Source organism: Pteropus medius, unplaced genomic scaffold (genome assembly GCF_902729225.1).
Source record: "Pteropus medius unplaced genomic scaffold, Ma_sr-lr_union100, whole genome shotgun sequence".
Lineage (NCBI taxonomy): Eukaryota > Metazoa > Chordata > Mammalia > Chiroptera > Pteropodidae > Pteropus > Pteropus medius.
In genome coordinates, this window is record NW_024354502.1 from 2,787,692 (window position 1) to 2,798,861 (window position 11,170).

The 11,170-nt window shown below is 53.9% G+C and overlaps 1 protein-coding gene and 1 long non-coding RNA gene across 2 annotated transcripts in view; both read right to left on the bottom strand.

Annotated features, from left to right (window-relative positions):
- LOC120595410 (uncharacterized) overlaps positions 1-1,286 on the bottom strand; it is a 1,999-nt gene extending 713 nt beyond the window's left edge. The window contains exon 1 of the long non-coding RNA XR_005650818.1: positions 5-1,286. This is a non-coding gene — a long non-coding RNA (uncharacterized LOC120595410). The remainder of the gene's footprint in view (positions 1-4) is intronic.
- TRIB1 (tribbles pseudokinase 1) overlaps positions 1-3,992 on the bottom strand; it is an 8,102-nt gene extending 4,110 nt beyond the window's left edge. Inside the window, exons 1-2 of the mRNA XM_039853497.1 lie at positions 3,606-3,992; positions 1,293-1,585 (exon numbers count right to left, since the gene is read on the bottom strand). Coding sequence (XP_039709431.1) covers positions 1,293-1,585; positions 3,606-3,965 — 653 coding nt within the window. The 5' untranslated portion in view covers positions 3,966-3,992. The remainder of the gene's footprint in view (positions 1-1,292; positions 1,586-3,605) is intronic.
- Between the last annotated feature and the right edge of the window lie 7,178 nt (positions 3,993-11,170).

The following is an 11,170-nucleotide window of genomic DNA, read 5'->3' on the forward strand; positions in this document are numbered from 1 at the left end:
TGACCTCCCTGTCGTTATGTAAAATACCCATTGGTTCTGTAAACGGAAAATATGACTCAACCCACACTGTCTGCCCCTGATTGGCTGCTGTAGCACTAAAACCCTGCACCTGTGCTGGTTACACACTAGCGTCAGCCGGCCATTGCTTAACCCTCGGGTTGCCAAACTCCATGCACATGACATTCGCCTGTGCAATGTGGATTTCAAAAGCTAGTAAGGAGGTGTGAAAGGCATGTTTCAGAAAATACATCACCATATCAAAAGAGCATGTGCCAGGAACTAGAAACTTCTCCATTGCAAACACTTTGCTTTTCTTTGCTAATCGGTATGTTCCAATAATTATTGCAAGGTCAGATACAAAGCCGTGCTTTCTGGCAACTCAACCCAATACTTTTTTCATTGGATTTGGTGTTAAAGGCAGGCAAAAAAAAAAAAATGCACAGGTGAAGTCAGCCCTGCGTGAATAGCTACAACCAAATAACGCACGCTCACCTCTACAGTTCTAAGACAGTACTGCTTTTTTAATCTTTCCACAAGAAATGTGGCCCATCTCTTGAAACCAGGTAAGGTTTATTTCCTGCAGCTTCCTGAATTCTCTTGTCTGAAACCTCAACCCTGAACCTTAAGGTCTCATTATTCTCTTATCAAGCGCATCTTGTCCTTTATGAGGTAAGCCATAATCTATATTTAGCAACCAACTCCAGCCAACTTCCATTTATCATTCAGTGTGGCTATTTTCTGAAGACGTGGCCAAACAAGGGGTCTAAAAAGTCACTGGATAATGTGAAGAGAACATTGGGGACCAAGCCTGAGACGGAACAGGTGTATGATGTGGAGGAGGGCAGAATTCTGCAAATATGACAATCTAACTACCTCTGCGATACTTTCTAAAAAAAAAAAAAAAAAACCCCACTCAGTGAAAGCAAAGATTTGAAACTTTCCTCCAGGAGTCCAGGTTGTGAAGGGCAGGTTGACATTTGCACGCAAAAGAACTGACCTTTCTGACAACAATGGAGAATAAATAAACCCGATTCTGGGGTGGAAGTGGGGAGGGCTTCCTGTCATCACGCGACATCTCGCAGAAGAACCAAGGTGTCCCCAAGCCACATCCACAATAGTGCCGAATAAGCCAACTTTGGCTGTGGCTCATCAGCAGAGGATTTCTAAAAACTCACTCTGGGGCAACCGAGCCCCCGGTGTGGCTTTGAACCAATGTACCGCACCTAAGGGCTCAACCTGCACCTTCGTTTTGGTTCCAAAAGGCCACAGGTGGGGCTGTGGGGGCTGCTCACCTCTCCTCCGTGGAGAAGACGAATTTCCTAAGCTTCAGGTCCCCCAGCACAATGGCCGACTGGTGACAGTGGGCAACGGCAGAGACAATCTGCTTGAAGAGCCGGGAGGCCTCTTCTTCCTGCAGCCTCTTCCGGCTTCGCACGTAGGAGTGCATGTCCCCAAAGTCCTTCTCAAAGAAGACATAGGCCTTGGTTTCCCCAAGGATCACCTCCACGATGCCGGTGATGTTTCTGTGTGATGGCAGCTGGATGTAAGGCCTGATTTTGTCCTGGTAGTGTTTAATGGGAAACACCTGCAGAGAGAAGGTGACCCACTTAAGAGGCAAGAAAAGCAGAGGCCACCTCCAAAATCCCAGGCTAGGCTGCAGTTCTCAGTGTTTGGGCTTGGTCGACAGTAGGCTCCATTCATTCACCCTCTTACGTCTGCTGCCCCTCCATATGCAGCCTCAGCTGTTCTTAACACCCCGAACCAGCAACCTCTAGGGGTCTGGGTTAGCAAATATACAACAGGTTACCATATAGAAGGTTTGGAAGAACTGTCTTCTATATATGCTCCCACCTTCCACGAGGCCACCAGCTCCAGAGAGCTAAGCCCAAAGTCCCCAACCCTCTGCAGGCCTTCGTTGTTCGCAGGCAATGCTGCTGGAACTGGTTGATAGAAGGTCGCCCCTGGCATCTCCAGGAGCTGAAAAGCAGGCCCTGGAAATGCCTGGCCTCCTGCAGACCCAAAGTGCTGGGCACAGAGAGAGCACAGAACATGGTGACTACAACCTTCAAGTGGGAGCAGAGACTGGAGAACAGGCAGATCCATCATTAGTCAGAAGGAACAGATGACTCGGAGAGGCTGTGACACCACAGCCTTAAGCAACCTGCCTACAGTCTGGCTCACGGATAAGCAGCCTTGAGTGGAAATGTGCAGGATATGGGATCTTCTCCATGGCTCTTTCATTTGTTTATCTCCACCCCTCACTCCCACCCCCACCTTCACCCAGGAAATGGGTAGGATCTCCTCTAAGAAGCTGGCTGGTCTCTTTAAGAGCCTTTTGTTTAGTCCGGTTACTCATATCCTAGACTCAACTGGAAACGGTGACACACGGCCTGTCACCATCTGGATTCAGCTATTATCTGCTCAGAGGAACTGGAAGGGGTTGCACAATGGCCAGACCCACCCCACCTCTGAGGCCTAGTTGCTCTGGCACCAGCTAGAAAAATTTCTCTGCTGCCCCCTCCTCCCACCCCACCCCACCCCACCCCACTGTACACACACACTCTTCCCAAAGCATCTCTTAGCCCACCAGCCACCGAAAGAAAAGATTTTTCAAAACCCTTTAAACTGGGCTTGATCGTGCATTTGAAATTTCATTCAGGTCGGACAGTAGGTGGCAGCAGCAAACCCAGGGAGGTGGGGTGGTGGGGGGAGGCGTCAGGTAAGTCGCGGAAAACCCGAGAGTGACTTTAACTAAGGGGTGACCCTACCCTTCGGGTGAAAAGGAGCAGCAGCTCAGAGGGTTCTCGGGGATGTCTGGGACGGGGGTGTCAGGTTCCCAAAGAGTGGGCTTTGGGAATGATCTGAGTCTATGAGCGCGGGAGGATCTGTTTCTAGGAGTGGTCTCTCCTGGATGAAATCCCTTATGTTATAAAAAAAAAAAAAAATCGCTGGCCGGAAAATAAAGACATGAATGGAAGCGAGGGTTCCTCGCCAGTGTGGGCTTTCCAACATTTCTACTCTGGGCAAATTCCCCCTCCCTTGGCTGGAAGACACCCTCAGACTGGTCTCTGGGGTTCCCGTCCCAGAGCAGGTTCACGCCGGAATTCCCAAGACCCCAGCTCGACACCGACAGCTAAGCCCGGGTGCCTTAGAAACCCGGCAAGGGAGCTGCGGGCTGCTCCGGGCTCCAAGGAGGCACCCCCTGCAGGGCGTCCTTCCAGGACAAGGGGCGGAGGGAGCGAGGAGAATGAGAGAAGGGGAATGGCATGGCCCTGGAATCCATTTCAATTCCAGAACTTATATGGAACGCCGCGCGCTGCCCTGGGCGCTAAGAGAATAAGACAGAGATAAAGCAATTGAACACTGCGCTTCCTCTAGATCGCCGAGCCCCCATTAGGTCAGCCCATCGAAAACCCCTCAACGTCCCAAAGGGTCAACCTGGTCAAATGCTGCCTTCCCCGGCTCAAACCATTTATCTGTCCTACCCCAAACTCAAGCGTTGGTGACACCTTCGGCCCCCGGGCGACACCCCAAGCACCTTTGCCTGCCATCGCGTCACCTCCGACCCCCCAACCCCCGCGGGGTCGCGGCCCCGGGGCTCCTACCTTGCAGTGCAGCTCGCGGCCGGTGTGGATGCACAGTGCCCGGGACACATGTTCGCGCTCCGCCAGGGGCAGCAGCAGGTAGTCGGCGATGCGGCTGGGCCCCGGCGCGTTTCCGGAGCCGCCGCCAGAACCCGGCGCCGCCGGCGGCGGCTGCGGACTGCAGGGAGAGCCAGGGGGGCTGAGGTAGTCCGGGGGGCTGGAGCACTCGGAAAGGCGCGGGCACTTGGCCGCCACCGCCGCCGCGTCGTCCGCGTCCAGCAGGCGTTTGGCCGGGGCGCCCCGGGCAACCGGGAGCAACAAGGCCGGGCCGCGGGGCTGCGAAGCGCTGCTCATGGCAGAGCGCACGGGACCGACCCGCATCCCGTCCCGGGCCGGGACGGCCCCCGGGTTTGTACGTCCGGAGATCCGCGCGGGAAGGCGCTGCGGGCTCGGCGCCGCAGCCGCGACTTATTCCAGCCCGCGCGATGGAGTTTGCAGACGGAGCTGGGCTCGGCCCCCACGGCGGGTAAAGCAGGAGTCTCTCCCGAGCGCTCGCGGTGCACGCGGGGACCACGCTGGTCCCGGGGGCGGAGGCCGGTTCGGTTCCCCGGACCCCGGCGTGCACCGGCCCTGGGCGCCTGGCTGGGGGCGGCCGCCGCTATTGTTGTCGAGGCTGCCGACAGTTCCTGAGGCAGAGGCGGCGGCGGCCGGCGTTCCCGAGGTCCGGAGCCGCGAGGACAGGATTCCGCAGGCTCGGAGGAGCCACGGAGCAAATGCACTTCCCAAAACAAGTCTCGGAGCAAAAGCCCAAGCAACTTTTCCGCGGCGCTGGGGATCCTGCGCGCTCCGGGGCTCCCGACGTGTGTGAGCGCGGACGAGACGCGCTCGGAGAGAGTGACTGAGTGTGAGTGAGTGTGTGCGCCGCACCGATCCCGGCCAGCGCACTCCTCCTTCTCCTTTTCCTCCACCTCCTCCGCCTCCCGGTGACTCACGCTGTATACACACACACTCACAGGCCGGGCTGTGTAAACAGTTGGGAAGCCGGGTTGTGCAATGAGGTGGCTGCGACGACTCGGGCCCTGCCGCCTGGCGAACAGTCACCGGAGCGAAGGGGGGAGGCCGGGGGCGGAGGGGGGGAGCAGAGGTGGAGCTGAGTCGGCGGGGACGCTAGGGGTGGCCCGAGCGCTGGGGATGCTCTGGGCGGCGCGCGCTCCGGTGCAGGTGGTGTGTCCGGAATAGGCTTGGGCGCGCGCACACGCCCCCCGGACTGGGCTGGGCAGGAGGCGGCGCGCGCCCTCCAGCAGCCGCGGGGCTCAGCTAGAGAAGCCTGAGGAGGGGGCGGAGGAAAAGTTCCCGTGACGTCAGGGTCCCGGGGAAGTGGGCAGGAGGGGCGGGGCCCCGGGGGGAGAACCAACCGCTGATTGGTGCGCGCTCCCCATTCACACCGAGCACAATGGGCTGCGGGCGCGCGCACCACGCTTCTCTGCACCCGCCTCTGGCTGCTCCCCGCCGTTATACCTTTGGCTCCGGGGATCCCCCCCAACAGCCCCGGGTCTAGGGACCTCCGGATGGAGCCGTGAGCACCACCTGGGCCCGGCTGCACCCGGAGGAAGGGAGGATAGGGAGGGCGATGAGTCCCCGAATCAGTCATTCACCCCCACGCGATAGTTCCGGGGAAGACCTGTGCGTGGTAGTGGATGTGGCTTTTTTTTTTTTCCTTTTCCTGCCCCCTCCCAGCTCTAATCCCCAGCGTCTGTTCGCTTCCACAAATAGAACCTTCTGTTGGGTGAAATAAAAGCAAACACTGGGCCTTCTGCGCTGCCTCCACCTCCACGCCCCTCCCGCGCCTGCCGCCCGCCCGGATTGCACGGAAATAGCTTCTCCGGGCTCCCTGGCCGCCCCTTCGCGGTGACTCGCAGAAAGAGCTTCCTGAGCCGGGGCCGGTGGGAAACAAAGGATGTGGGGAGCAAGCGGAAGGGGCCCACGTGGCCGCCGCCGGATTCCTGCCCCCTCCCCGGCCTCCGCAGTATGGTCTGGGGCCAGGGGCGGCCCTGGTGCCAGCCCTGGTGCCAACCCCGGTTCTGTGGTGGGTAGGTGAGTGGAAGTCTTTCTGGTCACCGACAATGATGCTACCTACACAGGGGCAACCCTGCCAGGTCGTGTGCTTGCATTTGTGCAGTGTGATTTGGGTTAGCGCGAAATGCATGCCAAACCCAGCACAAAACTCCATGAAAAAAAAAAAGAATTAGAATCTGTCGTTTTCTTTCATGAGAGAAGCAAGTCGATTTGGAGTCCCTGGACACCCAACTCTAATCAGAGTCCCTGCGCTTCCCCTGAATACTTAATTTTCTAAAACCAGGTCAGGTCCCAAGGATAAATTCTTTTCCATTCATTCAACAAACACTACTTAAGCATCTACTAAGGGCTAGATGCTGGGGATTAGGAGATGAAAATTAAAATAACACCAATAGCTAACATTAATTGAGGTCCATAATGTGTCAGGCACTGTTCTTAGCGCTTTACCCATTAATTACTGCACTTCAGTTTTACAGCCCCTGCGTGGGAGAAGCCTGCAAAGACTAAGCTACTTGCTGTGGTCAGTTCACTAGTAAATGGTGGCTTAGTCAAGCTTTTAAGCACTCGTAGGGACTTAAAGGAGAGATTACAATTTGTGGAGAGAAAAGAGGAGTTAGGGAGGACTCTGTCTAGAAGACATTCGACGTGGGGGATGTGTGGGAGGGTGAGATTGTTGCTCAAGGGGAAGGTATAAACGGTAGGTAGCCAGGCCAGACCAAGGACATGAGGAAAGGCAAGGTTGGCTCAAAGAGGCTAGGGTGGCTGCAAGGGTGGCAGGGAGCCAAGCCTGCTGAGGTCTTTTGGGAAAACATAAAAGGCTCCAATGCCATGATGAGGTTACACTTGGTCCTGTGGCCAGGAGAGAACCAACCTGAGGTTTCCAGTCTTTCAAGTTTATTTGGGGCCAGTATTCAAGATCCACTGAGCTGCCAGCTTCACACCCACACTTAGAAGGCAAACTCAGCGTGTCCATCTGAATCTTCCTCCAAGGTGTGCACCTCCTTCACTGCCTCTTCTGATGCCCCATCACCACCGCCACCAGCAGCAACCCCTGGGGCCAGAACCCCTGACAGTCATTTCTTCTTGAATCTGCCTTTTTCCTGTCCCCACAGCCAATGGATCACGGGGCCCATCCCAGACCTGTTTGCTCTCAGAGCCATCCCCTGCCCTTCCTGCTTAGCTCCCTAGGGCTGCCTCTTGTACACTCTGTTTCTCATGTTCCCTCGCTCATGGCTTCCAACCCAGTTTGCCCAGAGGGAGGCACTGGAGGGAGATGGGAAGGTGGGAGGAGGTGGAGGGTAACAGCTACTTCTTCCTTTCTCAGTCTGCTTCAGGCACTGGCTGCACCTCCTTTGTGACTCCAGACACCCTAGATAGCCCCTTTGTAAGGCTCTTGACATATGCTGCCAGATCCCCCTCCGGAACAGAGGGAGTCAGTCCCTCCCACTGCTGGGGTGCCTTTGGGAGCCCTTTTTTGGAAACCGCCCTGACCGAGAAGAGCTACCTTGTCCATGGTCACGCTCCCTTCCCAGGAGGTCCAGATCCGATGACTGGTGATTGTGGGAGTAGAAATGTCTGGCCTCGCCCCAACTTGGGCCGACTCTGAGGGGCATCCCAGCACCAGACCGCCCATTCCAGGCCTACCTCGAGATCGCCACTAGCCCAGCTTTTCTCCCTGTTCAATCCTGTTCCTTCCCTTCCCTTTCCTGCACCCTAATATCCTTTCCCTCTTCATGGTCCTGGCTCACTCTAGACACTCTGGCTCCTGGGGTCAAGTGACACCACTTTCGCCTCTCCAGCTTTGGGATGGCAGCGGCTCAACGTCGTTAATCTCTGGTGCGCCCCCCCCACCCCCCCACCCCCCTGCCCGCCGGACAATGTTGTTTTGTTCTATTTTGTTTCTGCTCTTCCAATACCTTTGTGACTAGTTCCTCACTTTAAAATTCTTTTCATCGAACTCCCCAGTCCGGGTTCTGTTTTCCTGACTGATACAAACCTCGTAACTTTCCCACGTCCGTCCATGCCTCTCCACTCTCGCGATCTTAGTTTAGGACCTTCTGGATTTCTGCAGGAAGCTCCTAATTGGGTCTCTCATTCCCCCTTGAGCATACACGGAGCATCTCGTCTGCCAGTGCACCTACGAGGTGCTGGAGATGTAACGGTGCACAAAACAAAACGTGTCCTGTATTTCCCCAATCCATTCCCCACACAGCTCTCAGAGTACTTTTTCTAAAATTTGAACTTTATCACATCAGGCCCTGACCTAAAATCTTGTGAGCACCTTCAGATAAACTCCAACCACTACAGTATGGAAAAGTGGGCCCCCCTTCCTGGCTTCACCTCCCCTCCCAGCCTCACCTTTCTCATCTCCTCACCTCTGCCCTGCCCAGGTCAGCTCCCGGTAGGGCCCTAACTACATCATGCCAGCTCATACCTCTGTACTTTCACCTGCGCTGTTCCTTCCCGTTGGCATTCTTCCCCTCCCCCTGCCAACCTGATGAGTTCCGATCCATCCTTCAAAGCACCACCCAGATTTGCCCAGCACCGCAGGAAGATTTCAGTGTCATCCAGGTGCAACGGAGTCCTCTTTCTGTCATGGCGCTTTCCACTCAACCACGTGCAGAGGGCAGGGGCCATGTCTTATTCAGCTCGGTATCTCTAGTCCCCAGCCCAGTGTCCGTTACGAAGGAGGGGCTTAGTAAGTGTCAAGCAAATAAGCGTACTCAAGAGTAGAGGGTCACTGCCAGGGAGGGCCTGAGATGAGGGCTGGGGAGGGAGTACAGGCATTTGGGCCAGAGAACAGGGAGAGGATTTCAGAGTCGAATGTCCAGCCCTGGAAGGTCTTAGAATGTGGGTTGTTGGAGAAGCGAGAGACTTAAGCTTTGGGGGCCTTCAACCTGGGCGCCTGGGAGAATGGACGTGTACTCTCAGCAGGGCCCGAGATCAGGTCAGCCAAGGGGACAAGTAAGCTAAAATTGTCTTGATTTCATTGCTGGGCCTCTCCCTGCTGGCAAAGTCTGGACTGAACTTCCATCAGACTTTTCAGATACTGATTTGAAGAACCAAGTTGCTCTTTATGGGCCTCCTATGAAATGGGAATAGTAAAGGCCTGTTTTTCCTCCCCACAAGGAGCTTATGGAAGCAAACAGGTACAAATATGGAAAAAGTACTTCTCAATTATCTACCCATACACAAATGTGATTATCAGAGATGGGTATGCCTCGATTTTGAACTATGTTCTTTTAGTCGGCAAATATTTGTGACAGGCTTGCCATATGTCAGAGTTGAAAAAAGTCCTCTACTATGCAAAGCTAAATTGACAAATACAAATATGTAAGTAAATAGGATGTTAATCGAGAAGTAATTCTTCCCATGTTAAAAGTACTCTTTGCTTTATAAAAGATTCTTTGCTTTTATAAGTGACTCTTTGCCACTAGTAAGATCCTTTGGTGCATTTATGATGTGGCTTGGTAAAAATGTAGGAGCCTCGAAAGCAAGAATCACGACTGATTGTGCGTGTGCACGTGTGTGTGAGAGTGTGTGTGTGTTTCTGCGTGTGTGTGTCCTTCGTCACCTCTGACACTGAATTCTCGATACATGTTGAACTGGGGAAAATATTGATTTATCTCAACTTTTCAGGAAATTACATATTGCGTAATCTGGGGAAACCCGTATTGATTTTTCGGGATGAGGTTGGGCTACTGACGAGCCGAGGCTTGATTCGTTTTCTTTTATACCCAGGCAGGTGCCAGGCGACACCTTTAGGACGGTTCCGAGTGTGCTCTCCATTCCAAAACACTGGGAAATTCTCAACTGGGGAGCCCCCAGCGCTCCCAGCCTCCGTCTCCCCGCTTCACGGTGCACGAGGCTTCGCAGACACACACCGCGTGCCTTATACTCTCCGATCCTAAATTCTAAACAGATGAGCAACAACGAAAGTTGGGACATATTTAAGAAAGATGATATTAGCGATAAGACAAGATTCTAAAACCTGAGGAAGAAATGAAAATTTACTAAATTCCTTTCATATGCTAGCCCCTCGCCTGTGTTCCTATTTCATGTTCAAAATAATCTCACAAAATAGTTGTTACCACCCATTGACAGATTCATCGAAAGGCTCAGAGAAGTTGATTAGCTTGTCTAAGATCACACAGCTGGAAGAAGGCAAAGTTAGAATTGGAGCCCTGGTTGGGCTGACCCCAAACGCTGCTCTTTATACTTCATATACCACCCAATCTCCCAATGGAGAGAAATTCTATCTCGACATTTCTCTTTCTTTATTTGAAGCGCATGCACAGGAAGCCTTAGAGCCACGCACGCCTCCCCCTAACCTCTGTGGGGGCCTGGACGAGAGTCCAAACGAGAGTCTGTGACTTGGTTCCACTTCTCTTCCTGCCCCAGGTTCAGCCCTCGTCTCGTAGGGCCCACAGGCACGTCCCGGACATCCAGCCGTCAGATCTAAACTCCATCCGCGTACAGGTGCTGCTCTTGGTCCTCCCTGGACCACCCACAGGCCTAGAGGTGCACACAGCAGGGCCAGCAAGTCACCTTGAGAAAAGGACCCAGAAAGAGACTCCTGGGCACTAGAAGCAGGTTCTGAGCGTTAGGTAGCTGGGTACCTGGAATTTGGTCTACATGGACAGGTGCAGGCCCCTGGCTAGGTGGGAAGGGATGCGGCCAGAGGACCAGGGCCGGGCCAGATTGCACAGGTCCAAGGGAGGTACTGGACCCCGTGAAGGATTCCTGGAAGCTTCAGCCCACTCTCTCTCACTTCTTCATATGTCCATTGCTGCCTCTTACCTTTAAAAAAAAAAAAAGGCCATATATGTAAAAACATTTTGTCATATGTCTGACCCTTTGTGCACAGGTGAGGTTTTCCTTCTAAAACCAGTGTCAAGGGCCCTGGTTTTCCTGTCAGAAAAGACCTGAGTTCCGTGCCTGCTTCTGCCATTAGCTCACGGTGGGAATTTGGGTAGGTCGCTTCTCCTCTTTGGGCCTCGCTTTTTTACTTTTCTGCACGAAGATGTTAAATTGGTGGTTTTCAAACTGGGTTCCTTGGCACACTGAGGCTTCGTGGTGGCACCTTATGAAGAAAGCAGGAAGTCGATGTGGGATGCTAGGCTACCCATTCCGGTTTTCATCAGATGTTCATCAGATGCTTCCCTTCTAAGGTCTTATTTGAGAAAAGGCTCTGCTGCTCTAGAGGGAAAAAAAGTTTAAAAACCACTGGCTTTGATGATCCATCTCTGATATGACTCTTTTATTTAATATCAGGAGTTACCAAACAGGAGTCACACACCAAGCCTAATCCTATCTGCAGCCATGTTTTGTTAGGTCATTGCAGTGATGCCGGCTCCTCTGGGAGTGAGACATGCTCTGTGGAGTTCACCACAGACCCCACTGCTCCCTATTGTCTAACACCTGCCACCTCACATTGGCATTAGCAACCTGGCTCCTGGGGATCTTCGAATTGGCCTCCTTGGAAGTACTCCCCTGAGATCCTCTCGTCC